At 38.6% G+C, this 22,836-nt stretch overlaps 1 protein-coding gene across 1 annotated transcript; it reads right to left on the bottom strand.

The window, feature by feature from the left end:
- Positions 1–7,354: 7,354 nt before the first annotated feature.
- LOC145778032 (WD repeat-containing protein 70-like) lies at positions 7,355–20,884 on the bottom strand. The gene is made up of 13 exons (XM_082589421.1): positions 20,691–20,884; positions 18,687–18,753; positions 15,602–15,725; positions 14,716–14,906; positions 14,225–14,378; positions 13,703–13,825; positions 13,394–13,525; positions 12,414–12,598; positions 10,753–10,891; positions 10,178–10,358; positions 9,589–9,708; positions 9,127–9,289; positions 7,355–8,214 (listed from the first exon to the last, which is right to left on the bottom strand). Exons 1-13 carry the CDS (start codon positions 20,836–20,838, stop codon positions 8,085–8,087), a joined length of 1,857 nt encoding a protein of 618 aa, XP_082445547.1. The 5' UTR covers positions 20,839–20,884; the 3' UTR covers positions 7,355–8,084.
- Between the last annotated feature and the right edge of the window lie 1,952 nt (positions 20,885–22,836).

Here is a 22,836-nt window from a genome sequence, read left to right as displayed (position 1 = left end):
TCTTATAAACACGTGATGCTCCATGGTGCCTAAAGTACAATCATTGATATCTTAAACAGTCGCCTACTATGCCGTGGCCTTGTTTTTGTACCTCATGCTTAAGATAACCAATGTTTATTGTTGTATGAACTTTTGCTAACTGCAGACGTTAAAATTATGTACAACGGACCCATTTGGTGGCTTGCAAGCAAAGCTGTTGAAAAGATATTTTGGGCCCGGTACCGATAAGATCCTCGGGCCCCATATCAAGGAATTTCTAAGAGAAACGCATTATGTTCAAAGAATAAAGTTTTTTTTTAAATTTTTGGACCCCAAAGGTTCCGGACCCGGGTCCAGAAGTACCCCCTGGACTCCCTGTCAACGTCACTGCTGGCAAGCTGTCTTTTACTTAGAAGTTCATCAACATGCGGCGTCTGTAGTTCAGCGACACAACCAGAACCGATCACCACAGAACCAGTGATAAGGTTCAATTACTTTAACAACTGGTTCTCTCACCAGAAGCATGTCATATTGACCCAGCATACTGCAGACACATAAAAGGTAAAATTACATTTTCTTGAAAAGTTTTACAAGTTTTGTATTCAATTAACCTAAAAATAGTTACAAAAGTACTTTCTAAGGCAAATGAAGAGAAAGATGGAAAGAAGGCTTAAAGGTAATGCTAAAACACAAGACACAACTGTAGGCTATTGGCTTGCTCTTGTATTTTCATATTGATATGATAAAAATATTAGCATTAGTGTTAAAAAGCTGGTAAGTTGTAAGAAGATGAAGTATGAAAAATTCAATTGTCATCTGATCTGAACTTTGATAAAAAAATGAAGCATGACGCGTTTGATAGAAGCCATAATTGACTGTGCCGGCTTCCTTTACTCCCTCCACCCAAAACCCATTCATAAATTTGTTTAGAAGACTTTGCCTCCACAAGAATGCATTTGTGAAAGACGTCATACTTTTGCCTTTTAATATTTAAAGAGGGAAATGCTTTGTTTGTTTCCTCGGCAATGTTTGCACAAGATTCCAGACAAACAAATCAAAATTAGTTCGTTCAAACCGAGCTCTGACATTTCATTCGATGAAAAATAACATGTTGACCACATGACCTTGTCAAGCGAACGAGAAAAAAATTCCACTGTGAAAACAAGTGTACAAAAGAGATCTCCTCGTTATTTTAGCTTCAACAAACGAAGCGTAATTTTTGTTGCACAACAGCAAACCATTTAAATGATTCACGTCTCTGCCCTGTGTGTTGCAAGTCAGGCCAACACAACACATGGAAATATATATGTGTGGTTTTCGCCAAGCAGGTCAATGGGTTAGGCTTTGATTGCGTATGTTGAGGTTCCGAATTAAAGAAATAGGCTATATCTTCTTCCTGATGAGGCTTCTGTTTACGGCGATCGAAATGTTGTTCTTTTTGCACCACCAAGATGCCTTCATTTGTCTCTGTTTGTTGTTACTAACTCGTTAGCTTAATTTTTCCTCAGTACCGATTTCGGAACTCGCCAACGAAGAGGTTAATAACTTGAGTCCATATAAATGGATCTGACGGCGATGACGTAGCTAGAAAGAAAATTTTAGGGAGAGTAAAAGCAACTGTTGGGGGGAAAACGTCAATCAACATAAATCATATTGGTATTAAATGGTATTGAAACGTTGTAATAGCCTACTATTAAAATATATTTCAGGGAAGGGGGAAAATAGAATTTTTGGGGAGCAATTGTTCTCCCCAACCGCTCTGTGGCTACGTCCTTGTCTGATGTTAAACAAACTTTTGTCATTGTTCCGCCCATGTCGGTATCCAATTTATTGTTTGTGTTGATAATAGCTTACCGTTTAAAAGTGGTACCGAAAAATTCTATTCCTGATTTTTTTTGGAGTTTTTTGTTGTTCTGTTGTCAGCTTTGCATGAGCAACCGTAACGACTTCGAAGACTTCAAGGTCCAGTGAGATTTTAACAAGAGGTTTCGAATTACACAAAACAAAAGACATCAAAAATGCTTTGCTGAAACGTTATCCAAAGATAGCCCTGATTTTTCTCGGTTTTTAAATGCTTTAGAGAACACTACACCTAAAGATAATAATTAATTATTGTTTTAAAGTGAATGCGTTGCCGATAGATGAAGATGTGATTTTTAGTTTTCTCTTGTATGAAAATAGGCTACTTTTATTGGCACTTAGTCAAAATCATGGTGACCTACCGCCATAATAACAAATGCACTGATACACATATTGCCTAGAAGTGTTTGAGAGCTAGAAAATGCTGTGCAAATTAGGCTATTGCAATTTATGCTCACACATGAATGAAGAAAGAAGACAAACATGGACGAGAACAGACTGACAACTCGTTGGTTGAGAAAATTTATCTTGTCACGGATGTAATCGTTTATTTACGCAACAGAAAGCACGCGAGGCTAATCTTTGCTGGAATAGTGCTGCCCTTGTTTGGTCAGTTCACTTGAAGCAAGAAACGCGTGCTTTAGTTAAGGGTACAAGAAGCGGTTTGTAAACAAGTCTTCAAAGCAGTTTTTGTTTGAACGATTTCGTCCAATTTGTGAATTCTGCTTGTTTTGCCACAGGATTCTGCAATGACTCACCAATGTGCTGCTATTGCTATTCAAAAAAGAATTTCAAAATCGTTTTAAATTTTCAAAACACCTTGATCGGACGCAAAGTTGGTTTAGGCCTACTGTGTTTCGTTGTTGCATTTAAATTTCTTAGGAAAGATTGTATTCAGTTTCGTTTCGAATTCCAAGTCATTTTGTTCCGTTGCAAGCTCGAAACAAAACTCCAGACGCAATAGTAACGAAAGTAGAAACACAATAATTGTTTTCGTCATGTTTGTTTGTAGCCTTCCGTGTTTTCGCTGGGGCGGAAAGATATAATTGTAGCCTATAGTAAACTAAACCTAAAAAAGTGAATTTTAAATGTAGGTACAGCATTAAGTCATGTTCGTTCAAGATTAAGGTTTCTGATTATTCAGGCTTACTAGTTCAGGTTTTATTTCTAACAGTCCAATTACTATTAGTATTAGCCTACACTTTTGGCATTTTTGTGTGTTCCACTTGAAAATAAATTGTTTGTTTTTTGTTTGTTTTATTATCTTTATCCTGCATTGCGGGAAAGCGGACTTGAGCGCTATGCATCGGTGTACGCCTTCTGACGTACACCTGACCCACGCTGCAGCCGACTGCAATGTCTGTTTCCGGTTGTCTACTCTACTTATGACTTAAATTTGGTACTACCCATTACTCGAAATCGATCACTGGGCAGAAGCAATTATCGTAAAGTTTCTTGCCCAGAGAAACAACAGCAAGTGCGGGTGGCTGGAGTCGAACATGCAGGCTCTTTGATTTTTATTCAAAGTGTTTTTGGCAGCAAGATATGTATGGGCCAAATTGCCCAATTGTAAATAGAAAAGGAATGTAACTCATTCTAAGAAAAGCCGGTAACAAGCCAAACAAATGGGTTATAAAAAAAGAAGATTTAGCATTGAAGGTTCAACTCTCGACGAATGCAAATCGGACGTACAGTCGTTCACAAACCTTTCCACTCAGCGACACCTAGCAGATGAAATAATCCATGGCCAAGCCCACATCAAAATCTTCACTCTTGCCTTTTCTAAGCTCTCTCAAGCACACTTCTCCTCTTTTAATTGGCGATTTAATTATTTTGAAAATTTTTTCGCTTGTAAGATAAAAATAATTTTGAAAATTGTCTAAATCCTACTTGGAAATGCTGTTAAGAGGATAATTTGGACTGCTACAAATGAAATTCTCGAATCCCAAATCAATACACTTTTAAGAAAAACGCACTATATCCAAAAAGTAAGTTTTCGGGCCCCTTGAAAGGGTTACAGGCCCCTAAAATCATTCTGGCCCGGGTCCAAAAGTACCCCTTGTCATGGTGAACGGAAACAATGGCACAGGATAAAATGGCACAATCACATTTCCTTTCTGAAGTCGGAGTTCAAGGAGATACTTTTCACATATTTTACACTTGGTTGGTTTTGAATCTTTATCCTTGGACTGACAAAGCCTTAATTGGTTATTCCTGGTAGTTTCGCATACTTGTAGAGGCTCTTGACACAGGGCCGGTTACCGAGATTGACAGAGTGAAGTTTTCCGATTGCTGAAATGTTGTTGCGGGGAATTATTCCATTCACTAGGTGCCGCTGAATGGAGAGCAGTCCTGAAATGCGTTGCTCAAGCGCACACCCCGAGAGTCGAACCAGCGCCGCGTGATCTTGAGCCCGGCGCGTAACCACTGAGTTAACGGGGCGGACGTATCCAAAACTACACTTGGAGTATCCAAAACGAATACTGTGACCGGCAATGTAATAATCACAGAGTTTTTTCAAGTGTTGCTGTTGTTTGACGTAGACCTTCTTTCACTTCTTAGGAGGTTGGTCTACAATCTACATCATCTTGTACCAACATGGCAGAGACTGTAGCTTTTTCCTGCCTAAGTGCCTAAATACGCTTCCAAATGGAAAGGTGGTGGTCGCCAACGAGATCGAAGAAACGACAGCTTCATCTCTCACACTGGTTGTTGGTTCTGGGGCGGTCGTTGGCAGTTGCCTGATGCACGTTCCAGACCTCAGGAGGATAACCAAGAGATATACGGCCCAAGTTGACCCTAGCGCAATCTAGTTTCTAGATGACGTCGACAACCAAGGCGGTAGGTGTCACTACTCGCAGTGGGGCCAAAGAGACCATCTCACCGTAAAACTGTCTGAAGTCAATGACGTGTCTCCTTAAACTCCAATTTTACCAAAGAAATGTCATCGTGCCACTTTTCCAAAAATCCCGTGTTAACGCTACTGGATGTCAAAGTATTTTTTAAAGCAAGATATGTAACCTATAAGCCCAACCGTATCAGATGGAAAAATATAGCTCATTTAAAAAAAAAGCCGGTAAAAAGATAGCTCAGTCCGCTCCGATAGCTCAATTGGTTAGCGCGTGACTTCGTTTTAACGAAGAAACTTCAAGATCAAGCGGCGCTGGTTCGACTCTAGGGGCATTATAAGGACTGCTCTCGATTCAGCGGCACCTAATAGATGGAATGATTCCCCGGCAACAACACTTCAACAAACGGAAACTTCACTCTGTCAATCTCGGTAACCAGCCCTGCATCAAAAACTTTTACAAGTACGCGAAACAATCGGAAATAACTTATCAAGGCTTTGTCAGTCCGAGGATAAAGATTCAAAGATAAACAAAAGAATGGTCTTTCCTCAGCTTTTGGACAGATTAACGCAATGAGTGTTTCAAAAAAGGCTTTTTCAGACAAATATTTAGCCCATTCATCTGGCATGAAATCACATCTGTTGGAAAAGCGACTGATGTAAAAATTAAATTATCGCGTGGAGGTATAGGGGCGTATCATACATTAGCCTAGGTTTAACACAATTTTCTTTGTCCCTATATTACTTCAAGAAGCTTTCCCAGTCCGAGGATAAAAATTCAATCAATCAATTACGCGACACATGAAAATGTTTGACAACCTACAGCCAGTAGCCTACTGCAATATGACAATTCTGACACCTCTCCCAAGGACGATATATGGTAGTCTGCTTGAACAACCTTTCAGGCAAGCCATGTCGCATTTTGGTGGTGTGGCATGGGGACTAGCTGGGCCTCGATAAAATAGAAAAATGGTAGGCTACAAAGTTGTCATCGGTTTTGAGCGTAAAAATACGGTTTACCTTTAACTGTGTGCGGCGAAGATGCTTTCGTGTCTGTTGCAGGTTTGCTGTGCTGGTCAGTGCAGCAGCCTTGGAGATGAGGCTGCTCAGTGCAGCTTTAGCAAAGAGATTGTGAAACCAAAACAACGCAATCTCGAGCCGCGTTAAGCGCGTGGATGAGCTTGGAATGCCTACAGTTCAATAATTTGAAAATGCTTGAAGAGAACTTACATCAATATATCGACACTTCTAGACTGTAGCAACGCGGTCAAACATCCAAAATTTACCGATAATTAGAAAGCCTGTGTGACAAAACTGATCTGTCACAAACAAAAACATTGCCACACACGAAGCAACAGCAGCCCACCCTGTGCGCATTTCTCGTTGCTTCTGTCAGTATGCTTCATATTATTGCTCTGCGGACTTCAATAAATTCTAATTTCATTAATCCATGACCCAAACAAAAGCTGCGAAGTAAACTTCAGAATAAATGTCAAAAATTGTAACCGCATTTTCAACACCTTGGCGGCAACCGCAGGCGGAGATGCTTAATCGCGTTTACCTCGTAATTCTTTAAGAAATTCACCCAAGTGCGCGAACAATGTCACGTGATTTAACGCAGCTTGGCCGCGAATTAGCGACGTAAAAAGTTGGTGTTGTGCAAACTTGCCTCATAGGTCTAACCAGAACAGCAGCGATGGTGAGTCTGATGAAACACTTTTGCGTTGCGTCCAGCGAAGTAACCGCAATTAATCGCATACGTAAAATAGACTTCCTATTTGCAAGCATTTATGACAAAGTTGTGTGGGCCACCTTACGGCGACGAGAAATTGCAGCTTTAGATTGAATACACAAAACGTATCATCATTCATCAATATACTGCATTAAACCATAAACGGGATATTTTATTGTCAGTAGATTAAAAAACGCCTCGTTTACGATGTGCCGTTGGCTTGCCTTATTCTTGACAAGTAAATAGCATACCAGCAATGAATTCAGAAATAGAGAAGCCAGTAATAGACCAGCAACGAAATGCAAATTTGCTTAAGAGATGATCACAAATTACCTGTTCCGGCTAACCTATGGCAAACGAGTTGTAAAAATCAAACAATGAACCAATAAAGTCAAACAAAATAGCGTGCTTTACGCGCTAAAGACGTCACTGTTGACGTAATAGGTTGGTAGGTTGTCGACCCGGCGAATATTAATTTCAATGCGAATGTTATCAAAGGTTGGGCAATCATTGGAATGAATAGGAACCTCAGGCACTGGAAATGATTAAACCAACAGAAGGCAAGGAGGACGTGAAGACTGTGACGTGCCGAACAGTTGGAATAACTCTTGTTTGTAAACACTTCATTTGCAACCCCTACAGTTGCCAATGTTGCACCGTTTCAATGTCCTTAGACAATGTTCCAGTTACTCCTCAAACAGCAAATCAACCGTTTTTTTGCATTGATTCAACGTCTAAAGACGTAAACAGCAAATCGACCTAGACAGCAGATCAACCGTTTTTTGCATTGAATCAATGCACAAAAACGATTAATTTGCTGTCTAGGTCGGAAGGACATATGAACCACGATGAATAAACAGAAACCTAACACCCTTGAGAAGTGTGTTTGAGATGCAGTTTAATTGCTTTTGAAAGATACAAGCAAAGCACACAAGTTGAGAAAATGCTGTTTATTCAATGGCACTTCTAACTTGACTTTGAGGAAGTGAATTCAACGAGGCGGTTCAAGCATACAAGATGGCTTCAATTATCACGTTTATTTAACGTCAGACTTCACTCGAAAGAAATAAATTGCGGAAACAAGCAACAATGGCTTGAAAGTGAACACACGGAGGCAATCGCGCAATCTGATGCCAAACCAGCAGATCAAGTCTTTTTTACAACAATTTGCTGACCGACTGATGATTTATCGCAAGGTGATTGCCGAATTTCCGCCGGTGACCGTCGCAGGTGGGGTTTGAATAACAAACACGTCATAAGTTTAATGCGATGTGATAAAACTTAACCGACCAAACACAAGGTGATAAAATGATTTCCAGAAATGCAGCTGAATAATCTACTTGTAGCAATACTGCAAAAAACGTTAAACTCTGTTTTATCACAGACAGCAAAATTCGTCATATCTACATCGATTCAACGTCTGTGACGTCTACAGACGTTAAATCAATGTAAAAATGACGGATTTTGCTGCTTGAGATAATACAAGCTGATCTTGCATTAAAAGAACTGTCTGCTGAAAATTTTCCATAGGACTTTTTCCTTCACCTTGGCGTCAATCATGCATTGTCATATTCATCCGCCCATGAAAGTTTACATTCTTGAGATCGTAAACTAACTGATATCTGCAGAATCTACTAAGCCAAAACTTTAAAGAAATTCCAACTCTCAGGTAAATTTCGCTCTCTTGGAATCCGGCTCGTTCGCATCTGTCTTCTTGTTTCCTCCGACGATCACGTGGCTGTCTTCGTCTTCTGACTCTTCTTCATTCTCTTGAAAGATTGTGTCAGGCTGAGTCCTGCACAAGACAAGGACGATCAATGCATTGCGTAAAAACGTCACCATGCTTTGCTCGTAATGAGTAACGGGTACTAATGGGTAACTACTGCCCTCCAGAGGACGTATGAAACTACTGGCTTCGGTTGAAAACATTTTGATCGATCTTTCAACAACAGTTCTGCTGTAGCGAGCCTCAATAACATGTAAACCGTAACTAGTTAGACAGTGATGAAAGACTTAACCTTTTGATCTTCGATTAGCGGTTTCGTTTGCAAGCGCAAGTTTGCACATGAATCAGCGAAATAGGTGGGGCAGTAAGCAGTACTATTATAACTAGTCAAACGTTAAACATGGCTGTAATCCATGTAACAACAAGAAGTGGTTGTTTTCCTCACAGAAAAGTCGTGCTAGTTTGTCAAAAGGTGCATCATCGTATTGTGAGCGCGCTGGCAAACACGAAGTCATTCACTTGTGTTTAGCAACCCGCATTTGTCCAGGAAGTAAAACGCTGTGTTTTTCGCCAACACAAGATAGGAAAAATATTGATTTGACTTAAATTGTCTCAGTTCTTTGAATGCCTTTTCGAGCGCATTACCGGTTTGACAAACTTACACAGAAACGTATTTTTATCGGTAACAACTTTGTTTGCGTTTTGTGCAATTTACATCAAATCGTTTTTGACGTTTTTATTGGAACACATCACCAACTCGAGAGCAGATCAGAGTACTACATACACAACCTTGCAAAAGTTACAGCATTACTGTCAGCACATCACAAATTTATCTCGGCTGATGCACACATATATAAATTTATCCAGGTGTTGAAAAACGTTTTTACACCTTGCTTGTAAATCTTGATAAAAACTAAGGCAGTTCTCTTATTTTGGCTAGATAAGATACTAAAAAAATTGTAAGTACAAAGAACTACTCACTTGGCATAAGCATGTGAAACCCATTTCGGGTTGGCCACGGCATCCTTTGCATGACGTAGGATAGCGTCTCTTGGGTTCGTGTCGTCTGTGGTATCCTTGGCAATGGTTTTCATTATGAAAGAGGCGAGCGTGCTGCCATGTGCTTTCAAGCGGCCACCGGCCCCTGAAAGTTCAAAGTAGAAATAGCGACGCGTGAGGTGAATGTGTGCTGTCTTTTGAATCGATGTTTATTTTGGTCACATCCATTTTAGAGTTTGGATTGAATGCAAAATCAAAAAAATAATTCGCAATGGTGTGGCATAACAGCTAGTTTGCAAATACGTTGCATCATTTCTCCACAACCGTTGAAACAAGCAAAACTACCACAGCAGTGCAACAGTTAAATCTACATTTTGTAAAAACGTCAAGGGATAAATGCGTATTTTCTGAAAGAAAAAATTTTGACGACCGAGTTAAAGTTACCTCCTCTTGTGGTGAGTGGAGGTTGAGGAAGATGGGATTTGACCGGATTCTTGCGATCTTTCTCCTCTTGCTTCTTTGTGCTCTTCTCACGATCGTCTCGGTACAATGGAAGAGAATAAGCTGAAAAATAGAAAAATCCAAAAGTAAGCATAAACTTAGCAAAACGATTTAAAAGTTATTTTGAACACAGGGGACAATTGGGATCTTTCTCGAGGTCATCTGGTTGAGATAACTGAGTGAGAACTCAAACCATTAGCGAATTGATTCCGCTTTAACGCGCATACTTGTGGATCAGGCAGCAAGGTGAGGATACTTTAAAGGATTGAACAGAGGGGTTGCAAAATGAAATTTGTCTGCAGTATGTGAAGTGATGGAAGCACGGCTGAATGCGATTTAAAAAGAACAATGTTTAGAAAAACAACAGTTTACAAATATTAGTTAGAGAATTGCTGCATCACACCCTCAACTAGTATATTGTCTGCAAGATGAAGATTGCATTTGCTCTGACACGAACAACCAGAAACAGTACACCAAACGTCAGAGTTAAGCTAGGTCAAACAAAATATATAAATCACTAGCGCCAACTTACGAGTTATAATCTTGTGGCGTATGAAGACCTCCGCTTGGTTTATCTTCTTACGCTTCTTGACAACGCACAGCTTGGCACCTCTGAAGCTCCGGTCGGGGTGGTACAATACCTTGATGTTGCCATCGCCAGTACCGACCATGATCTGGTTCAACTTGGGGTGCCATAAACATCGGACAACGCTCTATAGGAAAAGAAAAACAAACAAAATAAATTACAAGGAATACGATTGAAGCATAATGAAGAGAGAAAAAAAACGAGCAAATGATGGTATATCATAGTATATCATAGTGACGTACATACAGCATAAGAGTAGCTACAGTGTTTATACTTTGTATGTTAAAAAATAAACATGCTTTCAAATGTTTCTTTACAACGTCTGGTTGAACTTATTTGTTGGTGTTACGAATCAGACACACAGAAAAAACAAAACTAATGACAACACAAGAAGTTAGCACTATGCTGAATGCGATTTTGCAACGCTGTAGGTAACCTCACATTTTGAATGCTAGCCGTGCACAACAATTAAACAGTCGAACAAATAAAACTCTTGTTATATTAAAGAAATTAAAACTTACGGATTCTGCCACATTCATTTCACTGACAACTTCTAGATCATTTCTGTCAAGGAAAACCAACTTTCCTGGGCCGCTGTCTTTTCGCACTGATATTCCAGTCATCAGCAGTTTATCGTTAGGACTGAAAACACAGTCGGTTCTGGATAAAAGAAAAAATATTTTGAAATAATTAGTTCATTGGCAGCATGAAGAATCAACACAATCCATCGTGCAGATTACAAGTTCTTTGAAAAAGAAACTAGCGTTACTTTCACCATACAAAATGTACAATTCATAACAAGTTAAAACATCGTCGTAAAATTTGGCTATCAACAGAAAGATGTTTGAGATGTCATTGAGAATCAAAGAGAAAATGTAGCTGAACATAAAAAGAGTAAGGTATGCGGTACGTGTTAGTGATACCTCTACCATGGCTCTGACTGCAACAAACGTTGAGATTTAAAAAACAAAAACAGAGGATCAAAATGGATGGAATGTCTGATTAAACTAATACATAAAAAAATAAAGAGCTCAAAATTTATAAAAAATTTTTCAAGCACTGATGAAGACAGTATAGTTTTGAAAACGTTTGCTGAACATGAGTTTAGTATCTACGACAAATTTTGGGATCTTTATTTTTTAATTACAAAAAAGAGACTTCTGTTATCTGGGTGATCGGATAGATGGAAGTGGTGGATGTGAAGCAGCGGTGACAACAAGGGCAAGATTGGGCTGGGCAAAGTTTAGGGAATGTAGGGAAATGTTGTATGGCAGAAAATTTTCACTAAGGATGAAAGGAAAAGTATATCGGAGCTGTGTGCGGCCTGCAATGCTATATGGTAGCGAGACATGGGTATTGAGAAAGAGTGGACTGGCAATCCTGAGAAGAACGGAAAGGTCAATGGTGAGAGCAATGTGTGGGGTGAAAACGAGAAGGGAAAAAAGGACTGAAGAATTGTTGGATATGCTAGAGATGAGAGAGACCATAGACCAAATGGCAAGGGCAAATGGAGTAAGATGGTATGGACATGTGATAAGGAGGGAGGAAGGAAGTTTTCTTAGAAAGGCACTAGATCTAAAGGTGGATGGGAAGAGGAAACGCGGTCGTCCAAGAAGAACGTGGAAACAACAAGTGAAGGATGAATTTAAAAAAGTCGGACTGAAGGAGGAAGATGCAAGGGACAGGGTGAAATGGAGAAGAGGGATAAAAACAATTGCTGCGCGGAAACAATCGGCCACCCCCACTAGTGGGGAACAAACCGACGATGGATTATGATGATGAATGTAAGAAGAGTGCGCGATATCACATATCGTTAAGATGAAAATACCAACTGCAGAACCGAGGGAGCTTTGTGAATGTTGATGATGTTTTGAATGCGCTGGAGAGGATATTGATTGAGATGGTAAGGTGCAGGAATGCGTTGCAAAAAGATACTGTATGAAGAATTGGGTGAAGGTTGAGATTGAATTAAAGTCCTGTGGTGAGAGAGAGAGAGAGAGAGAGAGAGGGGGGAGAGAGATATACGTTCGTTCAGCGTAGGGTTGGAAAGAAGAGATGCAGAATACTGTGATAGATGAAAAACGATTTTAAGTAAAACTAGCCAACACCGCACTAGCTGGAAATATCGGTGCAAAACCAGACGACTGGAAATCAATGCAAACATGACGTTAAAAGTACTCACACGGGATAAAAATTTTCGAGGTCAGAAGCGGTGGCGACGGGATGTTTGAATTGTCTAAGATCCCACAGTTTGACTGTATCGTCGCCTCCTCTGGTACACAGCTGCGTGTTGTCATGCGAGAAAGCGATGGAGGAAGTATGCGAACCAGAAGTATGCGCTCCTCGCAAGAGATGGGTTGTATGAACCTGGCAACATGGTAATGATGAAAATATGTTTTCATATCGCGCAGTACCCATCACAGATACGAGTTGCTCACAGCGGTTTACGGTGCAACTGAATACACCGATAATAATGACATCCTAAATATTTCCACTCAATGTTGACTGTTGTGGGAAACGTGAGAAACAATATTTAGTGTAATTTTTACAGGTCTTTGGTGTGACTGGACAGTGGACAGGGTATAGATCGCATATCTACTCGAATCGGAGGTGAAAATCCTATTCATTGAGCCACCCAAAACGAATGGATAAGATGACATATAGTATCATTTTGCTGGCATAATTATATCAACAATGCTTGGACACAAAGGTAGTTAATATCTAAATAAGCACAAGAGAAAAACTCCATAAGGATATTTGTAGAAAACTTATTACAAAATATCAGCAGTAAGTCATGTAAACAGGTGAATCGCTTGGGGAAAAAATGAAAACTTCACAAAGTGCTGAAACATAATTATAGGACACAGACATTTAACATGTGACCCATAGGAATCATTAACCCATCAAACTCAGTTACCACTCACTAAAAGTCTTAACAGCCTGTTTCACATTATTAGGATCATCAGAAGATACTTATACAAGTAGAATGTGAAACAGACTGTTAAGGTTTTGGTGAGTAGTAACTGAATTCGACGTTCGCTCTGCTTGTTTTTTTGCTTGGCATTGAGCACTTTTTGTTTGATTAATAACATTTATTGTTGAGTCATTATTCATTCATTCTGCTAATAGAAACGCAAAAATATACTGCTGCATGAACCAAACCTTCATTTTCTCAGCCCAGAGCATAAGCGACCCGTCATTACACGCAGTAGCCAATAACTTTCCATCTCTGCTGTAGCAACAAGCTGTTGGTTGGGTTCGTCGCCCGGACTTGTCTTTGCATTTCCGAATAATCTTCAAATTAAACAAGACTCAACCGTTAACCGGGCTAGAAAATTATTGTGATCAATGTCGCCTCGGTCTAAGGCGTAGACCACAACAACAACGATGTAGTGAAAAAAAAAATGCATGGCGGTGATTCGAAATCACGAATAATTTCAAAATAACAGTTTGAGTGATGCCGTTAGTAACCTTTGACTTCTTTCCTTCACTGGCGGTATCCCATGTACGGACCGTGCCATCATTGGAGCAAGTCATGAATTCGCCTTTTACTTTAGGATGCCAACAACCTCCATTAAGTGCTGCAGTGTGGCCCTGAAAACGAACGAAATTTATCATGAAATCCAATATTACTTTGGTGCAAGAAAAAGATAGCACAATTCCCACTTTCCAGCTAATGAACCAGGGTACGTTTTTCACGAGCTTTAAACTGAACAAATGCTAACACGGCTAAGTAAAATTCGTATGAGAGCGGCGATGTTAGCAATCGGAAGTGTTTACATTAAATAACTTGACCGACAACGTGACGTTTCTGCTCATATCCTATATTATATGCTGTAGTTGAAGTGATGGCGCTTGTGAACATTTTAATAACGCTTAGTCTCTTGAAAAGAGCAGTCTGAACCGCAACGGTCTATTTTCAAAGGATCCATGCATGCATGATACGTGTAAAACAAGTAACACAATACATGAATACAACAAGTAATGACATACAGCGGTGTTATACATATCATTCAAATATTGGTCTCCTTTAATGCACTCCAACACTTCGTGTCCATCTCGGTCAAAGATTTTAGCTTGAGCGTTTGCAGAGACAACCAGTACATTTTCTCCAGTTGCGCTGTACTGGATGTTCATCATATGATGACTGAATACAAAACAAATAATGTAACCTAATTAATTTCCTTGACACAGTTGCAATGTGTATCCAGGCAAAAGTAAAAGAAGTAGCATAAAAATCGCTTCACTGGTGTTCCACGCACCATTTCCATAAGCATACACAAAGCACCTTGCAACAGCGATCATCAACAATAGATGTTTAAAACTTTTGTCGGTTAAGAATACTGGTCCAGTACCACTATTTGTACAAAATCACTTGTTCCTCTAATTTTTCTCACCATGCATATTTTTTGCAAAACATTTACTCAATAAATACCGTATTATGTAAAGTTTAAAAACAATTAAACAACAGAATGCATGTCTACCATTCACACGGAGTCAAATGACGAAAGGACTGTAGAGAATTGTCCATGCCAGCAAAGTCCCAAAACCTCATCTCAAAATCGTAACTTCCACTGATGAGTCTAGCTCCAGATGGATCAAGAGCAAGAGCAGACACTGGTTTCATTCCATGATTCAAACTGATTTCGTGGGTAGCAGGGATCAATGTACTTTCCTACAAGAGTAACCGAGTGAGAAAAATGGAAAATTAAAATTTGACATGTTCAAAATGAAACTCTAGGCTTCAATAAGACTGAACAAAATAATTATCTCACTGGGCGTATTGTTAAGAAGTTTCAGCTAATTATTTTAACCGAACTTGGTGATTGTTCGTAAAGCAATTGTTCGTAAGCAATTGTTCGTAAAACAATTGTTCGTAAACTGTTTTTCGTAAAATGAAATCCGTAAAACAATTCTTCGTAAAGCATTTCTTCGTATACATCAAATTTTAACTGCATGCACGAAAAAATGCTTTAGGAAGAATTGTTTTACGAAGAATTAATTTTACGAACAATTGTTTTATGAACAATTGCTTACGAACAATTTGTCGGACACCATAAAATTGATATATTGCCAGCTGCATAGTCGAGTGATGAGAGCCCTGGCATGATGCTTAAGAGGATGCGATTGTGTCTTTGGCAGCACACTTAAATGCATGCCTGAAGGTGGACATGAATATTGGCTTCCTTGCCTTCTTGTCCACATAATCAAACCACCAAGCATAAGTCTGAATATGACAACAACAAAACTTTTTTATCTGATTCTACAAATAATGAGTTTTTAATCATTAAAAAAAACCTAACAAGAACATTAGTTTGTTTCAGTCGTTGAAAATGGTACAAGTAGTGAACTCTTAGTGAGTTGAGATACCACTTGCTCTTCATCATCACTTTCCACATCTGCATTCTTCTCAATTTCAGCTTCTTCTTGTACTGATGGAGCGGGAGGCATTGGAGGCCCAATAAATGGATCATCATCATCGTCGTCGTCATCACTACAAAAAAGTTTCAACCATTATGATCGTAAATAAGGATGATAGAAGTTTTGCTGACTTCAACAAATTGATGTTTTCTTGTACAAATATACGAGTAAGTATTGGTTTTTAGATGTAAAGTTAATTAACGAATATGCTTTGTGAAGCCAAACTGAAAGCAAAAAAAACCTATGTGAGTATGACAAGCGATTTTGTGAAGGTCTACAACAGAAATTCTTAAACGTTTTGTGATACACATTACACACCCTATGACAACACCTAAAAACACATGCCTTCTCATCTGTTTTTTTTTTTCGCTGAGACTTTTCGGTTCTTTGTCCGAAATGACTTGAAAATATTTGGTCAATCTTATGTATTTCGGTCATTTTTGGTCATATATAGTCAATTGACTATATATTTTTTCGGACATTTTGACCGAATTGACTATATTGTTTTTCGAACATTTTGCTAAAAAATCGGTCAATGACCGATAAATGACCGAAAAAAACCCAGCTTCTCATGACAAAAGCTTCAAGTTTCCTTGTATGACTAGACATTGAATACTGAAACTGCAGTCCTCGAAATTAGCGGCGGCACACGGCAATTGCCGTGGTAAATGCTGCCGCAAATGTCATAATGGCCATTCTGCTACGGCAATAAAAATGCCGTCGCAAATGAGCATTTAATTCATACAAAAATTGTTCAAAATTTCTTCCTGTTTGATTTACTCGCAACGGGAGTTTAATCAGCAGAAACATCGCACCAAGACCTCACCTCGGACTATTTTACTTGCTGTGAACACTCACACAGTCTTCAAAATTAGCATATTTTTGCTTCGCAAAAACGTTGACGAGGCCAAACGGCAAAAGTTGAAATTGCCTCAGAAATTGCTGTGAACGTTTATTACGAAAAAATTGTACCGTACCAAAACATGTAAAACGAGAAGAGAAAGAAATAATCGAATAGTCTATCACGACCGCACTGTTTGATTTGTTGTGATGTAATAATACCAAAAGTAGCGATCAACGCGATACGCACGCTGTTACGGTGATTCACATTATAACTCATTGGGGGGGGGAAAGTAAGTTAATTTTGGGTTGATTCAACGTTCGAGTCAGCACAAATCGATTTAATTTTTCCGGCGGGTTATATCGCGTAACAACAATTCCCAATAAGAAATTTACGGTTGTTTTACATTAATTCGACATCTAGCGACGTTGAATTATCATGAAATAACGTTAATTGCTCAATGAGGTACCGGTAACAAATTAATAGCTCCCTGCGAGAAGATTGCCTCGATTTACGTATACACATGGGCTCTATCCAAGGGGGGGTGAGAGGGGTAATCACCCCCCACTACTTGGAGTGGTTGGAATGACTAAGACGATTTTAGCCCACTATCCAAAAATCATCCCCCGGAATTCTAAAAGTGGATAGAGCCCCTGAAGTACACTAACATAATTTCGGCACAATTAGGATACTGCGAGCAAAACAAAGTCTGTTAGATAAAGAACCAGTCAGAATCGGAATCATCGGATGCTGTATCGGAGGATGAGGTTGTCGCATCGTCACTGGAATACTTGAAGACGCAAAACTGCCCGTTCATGAACGCGCGATGCCATATGATCGGAAGCATTACTTTTCTTTACTGCCGAAGAACCATTTATCCAATTTTGTACCACTTTTTATATTCGCAAAGACACCGGTCAAAAATAAGCATTCGATGAAAGAATAACTTTTGCGTAACAATTAAGCCAGTATTTAAAGGTTGCAAACTTTTTACAGTTCACAAGAGCATTGTCAGCGCATAAAATAGCTTGCCTGATGCTCTGGGCTACCGCTGTGTGACACACAATGAAGAAGAAGCGCATAAAATTTCGTTTGATTAAAGCATACGGCAATTGCCACCGCAATCCAAGGTTTGTTGGTTTGGCGACGGCAATGTTTTTGCCGTCGTAGATGGAAGCTAATTTCGAAGGCTGAAACTGACATAACAATAAAATGCATTTTTTATTAGAAAAACTGAGGCTGACCTACCAATGTTGTTTGCTCAACAATGAAAAGGTAAACGTGGGTCCCATACTTGAATCTAAGCATCGGGGGATGAAAAGATAAGGTTCTTATTGTACTACGGTAAGCCTTCGGCACCAACAAGAGTAGAATGGCCAGTTCATTTCTTAAGTTTTCAAAACCAGAAATGTTTTAATGTATCACCTGCTTTAGCAATCTTTTAAAGGGTTTGCAAAATAACATTTCCTATTCTATTGAGGAAGATCTGACACAACGAACACAAACCAACATATGAGATGATTGGGCAACATCAGGGGTCTCTTCACATTAAATGGCACAAAAAGGTGATCTTGTAGAGAACTTGAGTCTCGTATCTTTTGCAAGCACATCAATGCATGTTTGAAAAAATCAGTTACCGAAATAGATGTAAGGTTGCAAGCTAACTTGGACAACCCTGCAACAGCAGATATCTCAACACTGGTCAATGGTCATGGAACTTGTAGTTCACATCTTCTAGGAGTTCATTGCTAAATAAGTAACAGTAACTGAAAATATCTTCACTTTTTTGCACCTAAGCTCTTCATGCCTTCTGAAGAACAACTCTTAGTATAAAATATAAAAGAATCTTTGCCCAATACAATGGAAACTTTATAATATCATAAAACCAAAATATGCCACAACTGTGCAGTGTCAAATAGTATTACAATCTGCTGGAGATACTTTGAATCAGAAAACATATTGGCTATTATGCATTTCAAGGATAGGTTGAAAGTATATTTCTATCTTTAAAGCAAAATATATAATACATATTATTTTTATATATTATATGTTTGGTTATATTATATTTTATATGTTATTACATATTACATGGTTGGTTTATTTCGTCATAAAATATGTAGCCTACTGAAGTGAAACTTTGATAAAAATCTTAGCATAGCAATTGCAAAACATTACAAAAAGCAGTACACTTACTCAACAGAATTGGAATTGCTTGATATTTGTTCAGAAGTAACTGCTGAGTCTTTGTCAACTGTGTATGCTGAAAATATTAAATTTATATTATAATCATCATATGTTTTACAGTTTAGCTTGCAAATATAACTTTTGCAGTACAATTGTAATACCCTGCCATGCATAGTACATTGCATACTATAATATTAACATTTCTAGCTACCGGTTTCCGGTACTTCATAATGTAATTAGGTTATATGCTGTGAACAAGTGCCAAATTTAGTATATATAAAGTAAGTTTAGTTTGTATTGCTGTCTTAGTTAATAAAATAGCATGAAGCTATTGCACAGATACAGTCTTTCAAATATAAAATTTTCACAAGGATTTATAAAACCTGAAGATTTCTATGGAACACATCCATCAATCATCCACTGGTTTATTTAATTTTTCAAGATATCACAATAATACACTGGTACTTAACGTACTGAAATGAAAGGGAAAGAAGCAAAAGACCTTACTACGATACCAAGTCAGCTTCCACCCTGCATAATCTCAACAATTCTTGCAATCTGTTTTGAAACTTAAATACAAACTTGCTAAACGCGTTAGTAGCATTTCTAAGTCAAGTCACATTGTCATTGATATCGACCAGAGTGACACCAACACCAGTCATGACTCCAAGGATAAATTTTTTGGTATGTTGGTGCTATCGCATTAAATGTCGGTACAAAAAGAAAAGTCAATTCTGGAGACCTTTTTTATATAGAAGCAACTCATTGACCTTTCCTAATGCCGATTTATAATGCCTCTTATACAACACCCCATTCCTTCCAGTGCTGCGATGGAGGTTTTTTTTTGCAGTTGGTAAAGGTGTGCTGAAGCCAAACCAGCAGGACTCGCCGACTCACATTTTCAAGTGCTCGTGTTTTTCAAACATGCATATTGCATAACAATAATTTCACCTAGAATGTGTTTTCTGTAACAACATTGAAATGGCAGTGTAAACGAATGATATCATTCATTTGTAAGGTCAGTTTGACATCACCAAGTGCTTCCTGTGTCAGTTTAAGACAAACGTAGCGAAAATAGCGATAGCCCCCGTTACTTTAACCTGAGTTGCGGTAGCGTTCTACTTTTATTGATTGGTAGCAAACCTTCATCAGGGTCATAGCCTAATTAGTCTAGGGCAAGTTTTTGCAACTTTTGCAACTTTTTTTTACAGCTTCCGGCAGCTTCCTAAATACTCAGAATTTATGTGGTATGATGTTTTAAGCTGTTTGTAGGAATTTTATATTGCAACTTTTTGCAACTTTTTTCTATTTTTCATGCAACTTTTTACTGCAACTTTTATCAAGTATTGAGCAAAATGTAAAGGAGTGATTTAAAAAACATGCTATAAAACTGTTTCTAGTACAGTATGGTTCTAGTCTCTTTGATTTGCACAACAAAAGCTATGTGATGGATTAGCTGCATCTCAATGTTATCTATGACGCAACAGTTTGCTTGCAAGCTAGAAGTTCAACAACCTCAGCCAAGCACGACAGCGCCCGAACTAAATTAGAAGTGGAAGTATGACTTGGCTTTTGGCCAAGCCCGCATAAACGGAAACAGGTTGTGTCTAGTCTTTCGAAGTAAATGAATGGTAAAAAGGTAAATAAATAAATGCAACTTTTTACTGCAACTTTTGTTAAAATTAAGTGCAACTTTCTCATGTTTTTAGTGCAACAAAAACTTGCCCTACTAATTACCATTATCAACTGTACAAGCCTAACCTTGCAAGGTTAGCGTAGTTTGCCGGGTTTGCGCAATTTAAAGATGCCCTGCGGCTGTGTCTCGACAAATACACTTACCAAAATAAGGGAGTAGCTGACTCGAAGACTAATATATCCCTTTACTGCTTGTTGTTGTATTGCATCTGCGATCACGATGTAGGCTACTGCATGTTGTAGCAATGGACACAAACTAAAACATGATTACTATTATAAAATGTATAGGCTACATAAAAACTACATTTATTAGCTCACTTTTTTCAATTTTTTGCTTGCTTCTTTCTTGAGCATTGCGTCGGGTTTCTTCAAATATTGCTTGAAGATCGAATGTTCGTGCCTTTTTACCAAACCCTCCAAACCCCATCAGTTCTTCCATTGACTTTCCATTAGATTCAGACCCCATGATAAAAATTAACAGTAAAATATAGTCGAACCCAACTAGCCAGGTTAACACTATATAGTATATATATACACTTTGTCATAAAACTTAGAGAAACACTAGATCTAGAGGAAAACACTAGGAGTGGCACCACTGCTTCTTGTAATATAGAAGGCAGTGGCTATTTGACCGGCGCCGGTCTTTGAATCTGAAACACTATTTGACCGTCATTACGTCACTATACAGTCACTTTTTTTCTTTTTCTCTTTCAAATCAAAGAACGAGAAACGCGTATATAAGTTCTAAATCCGACCATGTTCTTCTACTCGTTACGTGGCGCGTGCGATACGTCGCCGCCTCCTATTCTAGAGGGACTGAGTTCGTTACTACCCGGAAGCGTCCCTTTTTTTTTTATTTATTTTTTTTTTAACTAAACTTTGACCCGAAGTGCATTTTTGTTTAAAACGTCTGAAACGTGCCTGAATGAAAAATTATGTAGTACTATAGTTAGCACGGCCACAAACGGAAAATTACCCAGAGAAATTCTCAAATTTCAGCAAATTAAAAAACTCTAACTTCATTACTCACGTTTGAAAAGACATAAAAAATTGGGTTGTAGAAAACTCAAATTAAAAATTGACTGCAAAAATGCACTTCGGGTCAAAATTTATTTAAAAAAAAAATAAATAAAAAAAGGGGCGTTTCCGCGTAGTATCGAACTCAGTCCCTATAGACTAGGAGCCGGCGACGTATCGCATGCGCCACGTAACAAGTTGAATACAAATGGTCGGATTTAGAACTTATCTACGCGATACTCGTCTTTTGCTTTGAAAGAGAAAAAGAAAAAAAAGTGACTGTATAGTGACGTAATGACGGTCAAATAGTGTTTCAGATTCAAAGACCGGCGCCGGTCAAATAGCCACTGCCAATATAGAATGTGAAGATAAATGCGAGCAAGATTTTTAATTTGCTAGAGCGACTACAACCAGATGATTGTCATTTCACGCTTGGCTACTTCTTCACACAATTAAAGCGTTGCCAATGCAAAATACATTTTAACTTTTGTTATATTCCTTCATATATTCTTTTATTTATTTCCTATATTCTAAAATTGCATTTGCGCAGTGCCTATACGGCGCGGTTGTACCATCAAAAAATTTTACAGGATGTCCATGTTACGCGTTAAGAATTACCGCATACAAGGCTTAGTTGAAATAACTGATAAAGTAATGATGTTTGACATTTGTCACATTAAAAACACGGGAAGCAGCTGACTCGATGACTAATATAGTCTTTCGCTGCTTCCTGTCTGTTGTAGATTCTAGTTATGGTGCTATTTTATTTGCATTGTCTATATTTTGTACCGTATACTTTTCTCGCAACAGACAAAATAAAAGGTTTCTCTCTCTCTCTCTCTCTCTAATGCAATCAAAAAGAAACCATTTAAAATTGTTTTAATATAATCTGGAAACTCTGTGTTATCTTGTAAACAAAACTTTTGAGCTTTGATTGTTCTTTCATTCGCTTGTAATTCTAGTTTGTGGATCTGTTCTTGAAAGTTTCAGGATTAAGTTGATTGGTGATGAATCTTTATCCTCGGACTGACAAAGCCTTGATAGGTTATTCTTGGTAGTTTCGTATACTTGTAGAAGCTTTTACAGATGCATAGCCGGTTACCGAGCTTGTTGGTGAAGTTTGCCGATTGTTGAAGTGTTGTTACCGGGAATTATGGTATTCTATCCATTAGGTGCCACTGTATGGGAGTCTACTACAAGTCAGCAGTTGTGATCTGAGCTAGCAACCTTTCACCAAGTGGTTGAAGTTGGTAAATGATGAAACTGAGAAGGTATTAACTGAGCAAACCATAGCTTGGCATGTCACAAGTCAGCAAATTCAGTTTGGCAAGCGATGACAAAGCAAGTTCGCCGTGAGCATGCAAATCTCATTTGCTGACTTAGCAATAGCTGAAATGCAATTGCTGAGTTGAAGCACTTGTTGAGTGGTCTGACGACTGGCTAAATA

The sequence above is a fragment of the Aplidium turbinatum genome, chromosome 10 (genome assembly GCF_918807975.1).
Source record: "Aplidium turbinatum chromosome 10, kaAplTurb1.1, whole genome shotgun sequence".
Taxonomy (NCBI): Eukaryota; Metazoa; Chordata; class Ascidiacea; order Aplousobranchia; family Polyclinidae; genus Aplidium; species Aplidium turbinatum.
This window is presented reverse-complemented; position numbering and strand designations above follow the sequence as displayed.